The following is a 13,891-nucleotide window of genomic DNA, read 5'->3' on the forward strand; positions in this document are numbered from 1 at the left end:
AAAACAAAAATAAAATAGATTCGCCAATTCTGTATAATATATTTTCTCTAATTATTAATTTTGCCAAGACTCGACGCATTTATTTCGTCTATTAAATTTATGTTCGATAATTTCCCACTATCTTTTGATCGGTTTTTTATAAAATGGTCACATTCTATATATCGTTGTGTGCAATTCCATATACACTTTTTGTTTGTGTTGCTCAAATTTTTTTCTAAAATAAAAGAGGAATATAATAAATGATGAAAAATAGGAAAAAAAAAAAAAAAGATAAATTTTTAAACATAAATTCACAAAATAGGAACATAAATATGCTCGTATTTTTATTTCTATTATACCTGGATAATTAACACATTTATCAAAACAGTAAGATGATATTTTACATGTTTCTTTAAATGATGATATAATCTAACACAAAAGGGAAATGTATATATTTGAGAATGTATTTACTATTTTATTATTTTTTACATATATATATATATATACATACCTTGTTTAATGTATTTAACTGTGATAAAAAATTATCTATATTGCCATCTTTTGGTTCGCTATCCATGGTTTGATGTAGTTAGTGTGTTACATAAAATTTCATATATATATGTATATATGCACATAAATGTTACTATATTTTTCCAAATTAATAAAGTTAAATATTTAATAAATGAGAAGTGGGTGTCACAAACATATAGATAAAAATAAGCAAATAAATAAATGACTAAATGAATGACTAAATGAATGACTAAATAAATAGCCAAATAAATGACTGAATAAACGGTGAAAAACAAACTATATAGATGAAATAAGAATGTAAAAATATAAGTTTACTAAATATCAGAAACTGTAAATATTGCAAAAATGGGAAAAAAACACTTTTAAATATCAATAAAAAAATTTATCATAATAAAAATATTTCTGCAATTTATTTGAAACCATAAGGATAGATCAATGATGTATACATAAAAATTGTGAAAAAAAAACGGAAAAAAAAAGGGGAAAAAAAAGGAAAAAAAATTGTGAAAAAAAAACGGAAAAAAAAATGGAAAAAAAAAAGTAAAAAAAGCGGAAAAAAATGTGATATATAATTTAAAAATGTTACCTTTCTAATATTATATTTTCTGATTTTTTTAATTTATTATTCAATGTTGGATAATTTTTTAATATTTATCATTATTATTTTATTTTTTTTGTGTTATTTTGTTTGCGAAATGAAAAATCATCAATATGTTACCACCTTTTAGTTGTATAATATAACCGTTTTTGCGATTATGTTTCTTAATTAAATAATATCGAAATACTGAAAGATTTATAATAAATTTGTAATAAAGAGGAAAATGAACAATATCAATAAGCAGCTCATTAAGGATATATATAAAATTGGTATGTTGTAGATATATAGAAATTGATGAAACCTGTTATATTAATGTATATATTATATGTACATACTTTTATGAACAATTAAGTTATGGGTCATACATTTTATTGCATATGTATATATTTTTTTTAAATTAAAAAAAAAATAATAATATTTTGAATGCAATTTTTACAGGCCTCGAACATAAGGACTTTATAAATATTGATAGTTTGGAAGAAATATATGAAAAAAAAACAAAAGAAAAAATAAAAAGAAATGAAATCGTTTATGCGTTAAACATTCTTGAAAATGCAAGAGCATGTTCTATTAAAAATGAAAATAATAAAATTATAACGAAAATGCGAACAGAAGAAGTTACAAAAAAATTAAAGGAATTAAGCGACATTGATTTTTTAATTTTTACTAAAGTTGAAAATAGTCAAAGTAATGGAATTTGGACAGCTGATTTACGAAAACAAACAAAATTACTCGTAAGTTTTATTATATGTGTGTATGTGTGACATTTTTCACCTGAACATGTAATTTAATACCATAAATTTTATGAACAGTGTTCAGCTTTTTTTTCAATGTGTTCATAAAATAATCACATATCTGTTGTAATATATATATAATTTTATTTTTACTCATCTTAAGATCCATCAAGTTCAAAAGGGTTTAAAGTTTTTGTGCGAATGCAAATTAATCAAGCAGGTAAAAAAAAATATATTTCTGTTCCCCCACGTATATATACGATATTTTAGTATAGCTAATAAATGTTGTATGTTTTTTTTTTTTTTTCAGGTTAATAACATTCACGTTAAAAATCGTAAAATGTATATATTATATGATATAGAGGCTTCAGAAAAGGTAATAATTTAATTGAAAAAAAAACAATATGCTTATAATGAAATAGTACAAACAAAATATGTGTGTTTTTCCATTTTTTTTATTCACCTGACATGTGCATGTAAATAATATTTTTTTTTTTTTTTATGTTGTTAGGTTATTGGCGGGTCGTTTTACAAAGACGGGGAATTTAACAAAAAGGTTGTTGATTATATAAGAGAGAACATTTGTTTTTATTTATATAACAATAATAATTCTAATGTTACGTCTGTTATTAATTATATTAAGAAACTTAATAATAGTGTTGGTTATTTTTCTGATAATGATATATATAGAGTTATAAAAACATTATTATTTGAAGAAAGAATTAAAATATATAAAAATAATGATAACGAAGAATTAATCTATTATTATAATAATGAAAAAAAAAAAATTCTTAATCAATTTCCGTGTTTTTCTTGTGATATTTTTAATAAATGCAATTTTGATACGAAAACTACTATCAATCCAAAGACTTGCTTATATTTAAATGTTTATCTTAATTTGGAAGTATAAGAAAACTATTTTTATTTATTTTTAAACTATTAAATTTGATACAATGTAATATCTTTTTTTTTTATCAAAAAAAGTATATATGATATACACATTTATGTGTCTTCCCTTTTTTTTCTTTCAGAATTGATAATAATAGCTAATTGAATAAGACATGAACAGTTCAGAAAAATGACCAGTTTAGAAAAATGAACAGTTCAGAAAAATGACCAGTTTAGAAAAATGAACAGTTCATAAAAATGGCCAGTTCAGAAAAATGACCAGTGTAATGTAGTAGCGAAATATTAAGACAGTCAGGCTTTTAAAATTATTACCTAAATAAGGAAATATTCGAACTTTTAATATATATATTTTTTTTCGCTTTTATTTTATTGTTTATTTCCTTTTAAATTTTATGAATGATTTATGAAATAATATATATATATTAAGATATGCTTTAATAATTAAGGTATTTTAAAAAAATATTTTGTTTTAACATTTATTCTTTCCTAATACTTTCAACATTAGGAAATATTTTTTTATGTTTTATTTGCATACAAATATATACAACGTATATAATGTTGCATTTTTTTTTTATTTTATAAACACATTTATGTATATTTTGGACATTCCAAAAAAAAAAAAACATTTTTATATGATTAATGTGTGTTTTTTTTATTTTCGTAAAATAATTAAAAAAAATAAAATTAAGCTCAAAATTATCATTAATAATTTATACTTGTTTTTAACATTCACATATCATAAACATTACCTATTTATTTCAGTATCGTTTATAATTTATTTATATTTTTTATTATATAATATAAGACTATAGACCTTAATAAAAATACAAAAATATAAATACCATTTAAGCATAAATATAGAATAATAAAATTGAAAAAGTTAATATACTATTTGTTATATGATATAAGCCAAATTTAACTTTACAAAAAGACATATTATTATTTTTTCTTTTAAGGGGCTTTTATTAAATAGTATAATATTATGAACAATAATTTTGTGTTTTCCTTATTATGTGTTTTAACTTTCTTTTTTTTTTAATTATTAAGGTATATAACAATTAAATATATTTATATAATAATGAAACAGGAACATATGTAGAAAAATAAATAAATTGTATAACATTTTGGCATACATATTTAAGAACGCATTATTTTTCTTTTCTAATGTTTTAACACAATTTCCTTAAATTATGTCATAAATTACAAACTTTATCATTTTTTTTTTTTTTTTTTTTTTTTTTTTGAAACTGTTTTTCACATAGCAGTATTTACTGCATAAATGTTTAAACTTGTGAAAAATAAAAAGTGAAGTAAAAATTAAAAATGGAAAAAAAAAAAAAAAAAAAAAAAAAAATGATAAAGGCAACGATCTATATAAGGGCTATTAAAAACCACTTAAATCGCTTAAGCAAAAAACATTACATATATAGGTACGTATATATGTACATAAATTATTTATATGCACTAATATCTGTAAGCATATTCTGCTAAAAATTGTTATATTATCTTATCACTATCACTATCATTATCATTATGCATGGTACATTTTATCATTATCATTATGCATGGTACATTTTATCATTATCATTATGCATAGTATATTATCATTATTATAATACATTATTATATATACATACAATATAGCTTACAAGCCAAAATCAGAAAATAAGCACAAACATTTGAAACCTGTGCATAAGCTTATATATCACTATCACGCATGTTTACTGTATATGTTAGTATATTCTGGTAATACATTTCGTATAAAAAAAATATTAAGATGAAAAAAAATTGTATTAAGGTACACTTTATTAATATGTATAATATATGCGTTAATTTAATGCTTTATGGAAAAAAATAAAAATAAAAACAAAATAATTATTTTGTAAATAAACAAAAAAAAACAATAAATAAAAATAATAATTATATAACAAAAAATTGTTATTTTAAAATTATTATAGTTTTAACTTTTTTCAAATAAACATATAATTTATTAATTTTTTTAATCTATACTTTATAATTAACTTTTAAAAGTAAGAACATTGAAACAAAAAACTAAAAACCTTCATTTTATTTTATCTCCAATTAAGTTTTTACCTATTTGGGAAACTACTAATATTACAATTTTACATGTTTATTTTGGTTTATCTTGTATTTTATTTTGCTTATTTTGATTATTTTGCTTATTTTGATTATTTTGATTATTTTTCTTATTTTGATTATTTTGATTTATTTTTCCACAGTGCCTCCTAAAGAGAGAAAGACGAAAGAGCAGATTGCCGCCGCAGCAGCAGCATCGGGAAGAAGTAAAAAAAAGGTAAAAAAACAAAGAAAAATAAAACAAAGCAAAATAGCTACATAATTAAAAATGTGGATAAAAATGTGGATAATGCATGATAAGGTGGACAATGCATGATAAGATGCACAATGCTGTATACATCACGTGCGAACGTATTTTGTGTTTTCCTTTGTAGAAATGGGGTAAAGGAAAAAATAAAGAAAAATTAAATCATGCAGTTTTTATTGATAAATCGTTACAATCCAAAATTTTGGAAGTTCAAAACATGAAAGTTATTACCCCCTCAACAATATCGGATAAATATAAAGTTAATTTGAGTGTGGCTAGATCAGTTATAAAATATTTAGCTGAAAAAAATTTAATTAAAGAAGTTTGCATTCAAAGTCACTCTCAAAAATTATATACAAAAGTTGCTTGAAATAATTAGTTTATTCAAAACGGACATGCATATACACATTCGTGATTCGTGGATTAAAGATACCCTTATTTATGAATTTTGAGACTTTTTTTTTTATATTTTTTTTTTTTTCATTTTCCCTAGAATTATGAACATGACTATTATATAACATATTTAGGCATATATATGATTGCTTATTTTTATACATATATAATGTGTTGTATTTATTTATATTGAAAGTGCACCTATCCTCATTTAATTATACAAATACAGATGCAACTATAGATGTAAATATAGATGTAATATGCTTCTCGGTTGTGTAAATAAAAAAAAAAATAATAAAATAAAATAAAACAAAAAAAACAAAATAAAATAAAAAAAAAAAAATAAAAAAAAAAAAATAAAAAAAAAAGATTGAGTGCGTGCTTAAAATAAGTGAAATAAAATGATGATAACAAAAAAAGTGATGCAAATTCTAAAAAAATTGTAATAAGAGATTTCTTCTTTTATGCTTTTTTTTTAATTTTGCAAAAAATATGAACTATATATTACACTAGTCATAGTTACTCTGATATTTCATTTATTTTAACACATGCTTCTATATAGTATACTACTAAAGAGATATAAAAAATTTATAATTTTGGGAACTTGATTCTGTCCATTTAACTATGTTTGGTAATGTTTTTTAATAAAATGAAAATAATATAACAACGTTTAGCATGTATGCAATAAATACGGGAACACGGAAATGGCTACATTATTGCCACTGCTACTACTACTGCTAATAGTTCGTATTGTAAATGTCCCCAAAAAAGAATATCCCGATTTCTGCCCAACTTTCTGTAGAGTATAATATTTTTTTATTATCATCAAATAGTTCATTATTTATTTTATAATTTGGATCGAATTTTGTTTCCTCTTTTATGTCAGATTCTGTAGAATTGTTTTTATTTCTTTTTCTTTTTAAATATTCGATTTTTGCTGATGCAAATGCCAAAGGTTTTATTAAAATATCATGTTTTTCACAAAATTTAAGAAGAAATGTATTTTTACCTAATATGATTCCTATATCTACACTAAGCATTGCATCTAAATCGATAATACTATCTCCTATGAATGCAGATAACTTATAATTTAAATTATCTAATAATGAAAATATTTTATTTATAACTACAGTTTTATCAAAAATAGAAACTATATTTATCTTCTCAACCATGTTTATCTTCTCATCTATGTTTATCTTCTCATCTATATTGTCACTTTTATAATTATTATGTTTCAACTTTAGTTTATCAAATTCAAAGGTTCCTTTATATTTATTTGTATTTTTATCATAATTATGTAATTTTGAGTAATAGACGTTAAAATATTTTTTTAATTCAGAATCATAATTTTGTTTAACATGTTGTAAATCATTTTCAACCAAATTTTTTACTTTTTCATAATCCTTATCATATTTAATAAGATTATTTCGTATTGTATATGTACATATTTTTTTTTTAATATTCAATGTTATAATGTCAAAATAAAATTTGTTCATATTTTTTTTTTTAAAATTAATCAAATTTAAGAATACTTCTAAAAAATAATCATTTAATTGAAACAATTCATAATTTTCATTAATTATAGAATTTATATTTTCAACATTTATATCTTTAAATATTTCAAAATAAGACAATAAAATCGAATTTTTTGTATATAAGCTATCAATTTTATTTAAAAAATAATAATAAGAATCTGAATAAGGTGTTGATATATCTTTTTTTGTTTCAAGTTGTTTAAAAATAGCATATTCATTTATATAATACCATTTTGCAATTTTATTTAAACATAAACATTTTTCTTTAAAACTTAATGTGTTATTATAATTTTTATTATTTAATATGTCTATATTAATATTTTCATAAAAATTTATTTCATCTTCTGATAAATCTATTGTTTCATTTGTCTCAACTTTATAACATTTACTAATAAGCAATTTAAAAAATGCATAATAAGTATCTTCTTTTGTAATTGTGTTATCAAAATCAATTCCAATATAATAAAAATCATTAATCAAATTATTTAATTTTATATTTTCTTCATATTTATTAAAATATTTTAGGAAATTATTTTTTTCTTCATAAATAATATTTTCATCTTTTATATTAATTTTATTTAAATATTGTTTAAAAAAATTTATATCAATATTAAACTCAAATTTCTCAAATAAGCTTGTGTGCAAATTTGTTTTTTTTAACAATTCTTTTTTCATATAATTTGTATTGTCATTATAATCACTATTTATTTGCACACACTTTTCATTATCTTGTTTATTACTAAATAATTTAGTTAAATATAATGGACTATTTTCTGAAAAATTACATATTTTTCGAAATATTTTGTTCATAATAATTTCATATTTTGTGTTAATTTCTTTACAAATATTCTGACTGTTCATAAAAATTTCGGAAAAAATATTTTTTTTTAAATAAGTAGCATATTTAAGAATATTTAAATCTTTTATTATATTTTCAAAATTACAATCAGATTGTTCTAATTTTTTTTTAGAAATAAAATATAACATCATTTCATTTAATTCCATAAATTTAGATTTTCCATATTTTTCCATATGATTATAATGTAAAAACATTGAATTTAAATTATGAAATATTTCTTTTTTATCTAAATTGTTAACATTGTTATGTTCAGAATTTTTAATAATATCGTCTGTATTTATGTTATTTTCAGAATTTTTAATAATATTGTCTGTATTTATGTTATTTTCAGAATTTTTAATAATATTGTCTGTATTTATGTTATTTTGAATTTCTTTCTCAAAATTTTCATTATTAATACCGAACGAACATGTATAAAAAAAATTAGATAAAAAATATACAAAGGAATATAAGATATATAATATACTTAAATAATTTGTGTTATAATCTTTACATAACATTTCAATTATAAAATATGCATATTTAATCAAGTTAATATTGTTTAAGGTTAAATTATAATTTATATCTTTTTTACTAATTTTGAATAAGCTTTCCAATTCTTCGGATGTTCTTAAAATTATATTTTTACAAAATTGAAGCAGACCAATGTTAATGTCTTCATTTTTTAATAATACGTATCCTACAATTTTAGAATAAATATGTAAAAGGCATATATAAGAGTTAAGATAACTATTTGTGTAATTTTCATCTCTATTATTAAATAAAAATTTTTTTGTAAAATCGCTGTGTAACCATTTATAATATTCTATTTCAGTATATTTTCGAATTAAATTCATATAAAAAAAGTTAGCTAAATTTTGGTTATAAGCAAGGTTTTGCATATTGTTATTATTTTGACAATTTTGTGCATTTTGGCAATTTTGTACATTTTGACAATTTTGTGCATTTTGGCAATTTTGTACATTTTGACAATTTTGTGCATTTTGGCAATTTTGTGCATTTTGCGTGTTGCTTGTTTTGAAATTCATAGCGGTATTATATTCTTCGCTTTTATGATAACAATTTAATATATTGCCAAAATAGCTATTTTCAAAAATGACTTTATTTTTTATATCATTTTTTATATTTTCTATATACCCAATATAGTTATTCAATTGTTCCTCATTTAAAAGACAGTTTTCTTTAACTTCATTTTGGGAACTTATTCTAGAATTATGCAAATTTATTTCTAAAAGAATTTTGAGATCTTTTTCAAATTCTTTTTCCCTACTTAGTTTTAACATTTCAATTAAAAGGTTGCCATCCTTCATTTTGCAAAAAAAAAAAAAAAAAAAAAAAAAAAAAAAAAAAAAAAGCTATATCTTGTAAAAAAGGCTATATTTTGTAAAAACTATATCTTGTAAAAACCATATATTGTAAAAACCATATATTGTAAAAACGATATCTTGTGAATGTTACAAAACCATTTGAACATATTTATATGACCAAACTTGGTAAAAACTTTGAGAACGCATTATTTTATCCCCAAATTATTAAAAACGGAATGATATGTATTTAGCTAAATTGTTATATATGTGCAAGAATAGAAAAAGGCTAGTAATGATTATGTATAACAACTTGCAACTACTTTTGTCTTAGAATAACGATTTATTGTTTTTAAAATTATGCAATAAATATGTATTATATTTTTAACTATTTTTACTTATTGTTTTAGATTTTATACTAATTAGGTCAGTCAAAAAAATAAAATGTAATTTAAAAAATGATATAAAATATGTTATATTAATTATATACTTACATTTTATTTAAATGTTATATGTTTTTTTTTATAATTAAAAAAATTAACTATTAAATATTAGCCTATTATAAAGTGCATTAAGAAGCAAGCATGTATGTATATGTATATGTATATAATGCATTGCATATGTTTTTATTTTAAAAAAATTTATTAATAAAACTACAAGTACAATATATATACATATGCATACTAACAAAATGCAAAGGTTTTTGTAAATAAAAAGAAAGAGAGTTAAGGATGGCTAAAATTAGCTTGGATATTAAAAATAGCTTAGATAATTAATAACAATAAAAAATTGTTATATTTTTTTCTTTTATTTTATATTATTTTTATGCACATATTAAGTAAAACATTTATTTGGAATTTGAATAATCACCCTTTTTATTAACACATTTTCTTTTCCCCTAAATTTGGCACAAAATTACCCAATAAAATGTAAAGATATACACATGTATGGAAATATAAAGCCTTTATAAAGGTTGAAAATAACGCTACTTTTTTGTTATTTTGTTATTTTGTTATTTTGTTATTTTGCTATTTTGTTATTTTGCTATTTTGCTATTTTGTTATTTTGCTATTTTGCTATTTTGCTATTTTGTTATTTTGCTATTTTGCTATTTTGTTATTTTATTTTGCTTTTTTATTTTTATTTTTATTTCATTTTCCAAATTAGGCGTCTAAAATAAACAATATTCGCATTAACATTTTTTTTGCAAATGTATAGAAAAGTTTAAATTAAAAAAATATATATTGATATATATAAATATAAGTGAAAAATGCAAAATACAACAATAGTATTTTATAACATTATCAATGATAAAGAAGATAAAAATTCACAAAATGTGTTTTATATTTCCAAACCACCAAATTTAATAACATTAAAAGATATTAGCGATGGATTTCCTTTACCCGGAACATATCATTTTAGGTTTGTTTATCTCATTTTAATTATATATTTCTATATGTTAACGTTATTTTTTATTTTTTATTTTTAATTTTTTATTTTTATTTTTAATTTTTAATTCTAGTTTAGCTATATATTTCATTCTCTACATGTCCATACGTAACTTTATTATTTTTTCAAAACTTATATTTATACTATTTTAGATTTAAAATAAATCACAATAATAATACTGTATGGGTTGACATTACTGATAGTTCTTCGAATATCCCCACTTTTAATTCTTCCATATGCATGAAGGTACGCTTAAAAAGGGGCGAAAAAACATGCACATATAAATACATACACTATAATACATGCACATATAAATACATACACTATAATACATGCACATATAAATACATACACTATAATACATGCACATATAAATACATGCACATATAAAATACAAAAGAGACTACCGAAATAGTGACATATTTTAAAATGTGTGTATTTCCCATCACTAATTGTATATTTCTGATATATGGTATCTTTTAATTTTCTTATAAACAATAGGTTTTGAGATTAAGTTGGTTAAATAATAAAAATGATAAAGGAAGTTTAAACGATAAAATTGCTAATGATCATAATTTGACACCCTCTTGTGAAAATGATAAAATAATTTTTGAAGAAAAAAAAATAAATATAAACGACTCTACGAATCTAAATAAATCAAAACCAAACATTGATATGTTGTTATTTGAAACAACACCAAATAAAACAACTCATGGAAATTTAAGGGATAAAAAAGGTACCCGCAAATGCCAACGCAGATGCCAATGCAGATGCTAATGCATATACCACATTTCACGTGCATATACCACATTTCGCGTTGCATATACCACATTTCGCGTTACATATTCCATATTTCTTTTTTTACAGAACATACTAAGGATCAAAATTATTTCGATTTGATGTTTAATTAGATATGTACACATGTGCTGTACATTGTTCTTATTATATTTAAATTATTTTTCATAAATTTTGCCTCCCTTTTTTATTCCTCCCTTTTTTATTCCTCCCTTTTTTATTGCCTCCCTTTTTTAATTGTATATACCATCATTTATTTTTGTGCATATCCTTAAATTAATTTTTTTTTCCTAGCTTAAAAAACACAAACTATAATTAATACGCTAATAACATTTTGATTTTACACAAGATAGGCAGCACATAAAGCCTTATTTAATTTTCTTATTTTTCTTAATTTTCCTATTTTTCTTATTTTTCTTAATTTTCCTATTTTTCTTATTTTTCCTATTTTTCTTATTTTTCTTATTTTCTTATTTTTCTTATTTTTCTTAATTTTCTTATTTTTCATTGTTTTAAATTAGCATAACTCACACATTTGAATATACAAAAATATAATGTGAATTATTTTTTTTTAGAATGTATGTACATTTTTGTGTGCACACTTTTTTTAAGGTTTTATAACATTGTTTACCAAATGTGAAATTAAAAATATTTGGATATTCTTATAAGTATATTATGACATATATATGCACATATAACAATGTTAGTTTTTTTTGCAACTTGATTTTTTTGTAACTTTATTTTTGCTTAACAATTTTTTGGTTAATTTTTTGGTTAATTTTTTGGTTTGATTTGGAAAATGCTTAAAAATGTTTAGTGAGATATAAAGAGGTATGTTATATTTTTGATTTTGTTTGGACCTCTTTTTCATACAATTTATTTTGTTTTTACAAACTTTTATAATAATGAATGCACTTATTTTAGTGGGAGGATATGGAACACGATTAAGACCCTTAACATTAACAACCCCAAAACCGCTAGTTGATTTTTGTAATAAAGCTATTTTAGAACACCAAATATTTAATTTAGCGAAATCTGGAATAAATGAAATAATCTTAGCAATTGCATATAAACCAGACAATATAAAAAGCTTTGTAAACAATTTAAAAGAAAAATATAATGTTGAAATAATTTTTTCGATTGAAGATGAACCGTTAGGAACAGGAGGACCCATAAAGCTAGCTGAAAATTTTCTATCAAAATATGATGATTTTTTTGTTTTTAATTCAGATATCATTTGTTCTTTTCCTTTACTTGATATGATGAAATTTCACAAAGAAAATAAATCTTTACTAACAATTATGGTAAGAATAGGCTTCCCTTCTTTGCAAGCGCTTTAAAAATGTCTTCTTCTTTGCAACCCATTTAAAAATGTCTGCTTTTTTGCGTATTCGTTAGGTGAAAGATGTGGATGATCCAAGGTCATTCGGAGTTGTAATCACAGATAATGATAAAAAAATTCTTAAGTTTGATGAGAAGCCATTAGTTCCTGAATCCAGTTTAATAAATTCAGGAATATATATTTTAAATAAAAAAGTGTTAAATTTAATTCCTAAAAGAAATACATCCTTGGAAAAAGAAATATTTCCAAATCTAGCCACAGAAAATTTGTTATATTTTTTTAAGTTAAATAGCTTTTGGGCAGATATTGGGAAGCCGTGTGAATTTTTAAAAGGCCAGGCGCTCTACTTGGACCATTTTGCAAATTCGGAACAGTCTGAAAAATTGGAACAGTCTGAAAAATTGGAAAATTTGGAAAATGACAAAACTGTCATCCCTGACCAGCTATTGATTTGTTATAACATCAACCATGATCAAAATAAAGATGTAAAAAAAAAAAAAAAAAAAAAATTATTTATAACATTTGAAAATATTGAAGAATTAAATAAATTCGATGAAAAAACAAATCAAGTTTTAAATAAAATAAAAAAATTTGATATAAAAATAGAAGGAAATGTTTTAATATCTTCAAATACAATTATAAAAAATAATTGTTTTTTGGGAGATAATGTAGTTTTAGGCAATAATGTTATATTAGGTGAAGGATGTAGAATAAAAAATTCATGTATTTTCAAAAATTCTATTATTAATGCATATAGCTATGTTGATAGTTCTATAATTGGTTCGAAATCTTGTATAGGGGAATGGTCTAGAATTGAAGGGTTGTGTGTCTTAGGAGAAAATGTTAATTTAAAACCTGAACTGTTTATAAACAATGTATTTATACTTCCACATAAAGAAGTAACTAATTCGATTTATGATAAGGGTGCAATTATTATGTAGCCAAATTTTTCATTTTCAAAAAATTTTATAATATCATGATTTTTTTCAAATTAATTTGTTTAAAATGAAACTATATAGAAATCGACCATCCCTCGGACTATCTCACAAACACAATCCCCCCTTCACCATTCAGCATTCATTTTCGCTCTTCACTCTTCATATATTACATTTATATATT

At 21.4% G+C, this 13,891-nt stretch overlaps 6 protein-coding genes across 6 annotated transcripts; 4 read left to right on the forward strand and 2 right to left on the reverse strand.

The window, feature by feature from the left end:
- Positions 1-47: 47 nt before the first annotated feature.
- PY17X_1023700 (mitochondrial import inner membrane translocase subunit TIM8, putative) lies at positions 48-556 on the reverse strand (the record flags this gene model as incomplete). The annotated part of the gene is made up of 3 exons (XM_722992.1): positions 48-214; positions 339-408; positions 491-556. The coding sequence occupies 3 exons, from the start codon at positions 554-556 to the stop codon at positions 48-50; spliced, it is 303 nt and encodes a 100-aa protein (XP_728085.1).
- Positions 557-1,331: 775 nt separating this feature from the next.
- PY17X_1023800 (DNA-directed RNA polymerase III subunit RPC6, putative) lies at positions 1,332-2,879 on the forward strand (the record flags this gene model as incomplete). The annotated part of the gene is made up of 6 exons (XM_022956266.2): positions 1,332-1,377; positions 1,547-1,842; positions 2,006-2,062; positions 2,153-2,218; positions 2,354-2,746; positions 2,874-2,879. The coding sequence occupies 6 exons, from the start codon at positions 1,332-1,334 to the stop codon at positions 2,877-2,879; spliced, it is 864 nt and encodes a 287-aa protein (XP_022813330.2).
- Positions 2,880-4,780: 1,901 nt separating this feature from the next.
- Positions 4,781-5,465, forward strand: PY17X_1023900 (40S ribosomal protein S25, putative; the record flags this gene model as incomplete). Its single annotated transcript, XM_022956267.1, has 3 exons — position 4,781; positions 4,992-5,065; positions 5,223-5,465. Coding segments are annotated over 3 exons (318 nt in total).
- A 760-nt stretch (positions 5,466-6,225) lies between these two features.
- PY17X_1024000 (conserved Plasmodium protein, unknown function) lies at positions 6,226-9,192 on the reverse strand (the record flags this gene model as incomplete). Its single annotated transcript, XM_022956268.1, has 1 exon — positions 6,226-9,192. One exon carries the CDS (start codon positions 9,190-9,192, stop codon positions 6,226-6,228), a length of 2,967 nt encoding a protein of 988 aa, XP_022813332.1.
- Positions 9,193-10,456: 1,264 nt separating this feature from the next.
- On the forward strand, positions 10,457-11,546 carry PY17X_1024100 (DIX domain-containing protein, putative; the record flags this gene model as incomplete). The annotated part of the gene is made up of 4 exons (XM_022956269.1): positions 10,457-10,608; positions 10,788-10,881; positions 11,137-11,371; positions 11,503-11,546. 4 exons carry the CDS (start codon positions 10,457-10,459, stop codon positions 11,544-11,546), a joined length of 525 nt encoding a protein of 174 aa, XP_022813333.1.
- A 789-nt stretch (positions 11,547-12,335) lies between these two features.
- On the forward strand, positions 12,336-13,713 carry PY17X_1024200 (mannose-1-phosphate guanyltransferase, putative; the record flags this gene model as incomplete). Its single annotated transcript, XM_721126.1, has 2 exons — positions 12,336-12,734; positions 12,829-13,713. The coding sequence occupies 2 exons, from the start codon at positions 12,336-12,338 to the stop codon at positions 13,711-13,713; spliced, it is 1,284 nt and encodes a 427-aa protein (XP_726219.1).
- Positions 13,714-13,891: the final 178 nt, after the last annotated feature.

Source organism: Plasmodium yoelii (genome assembly GCF_900002385.2).
Source record: "Plasmodium yoelii strain 17X genome assembly, chromosome: 10".
In the NCBI taxonomy this organism is placed as follows: Eukaryota; Apicomplexa; class Aconoidasida; order Haemosporida; family Plasmodiidae; genus Plasmodium; species Plasmodium yoelii.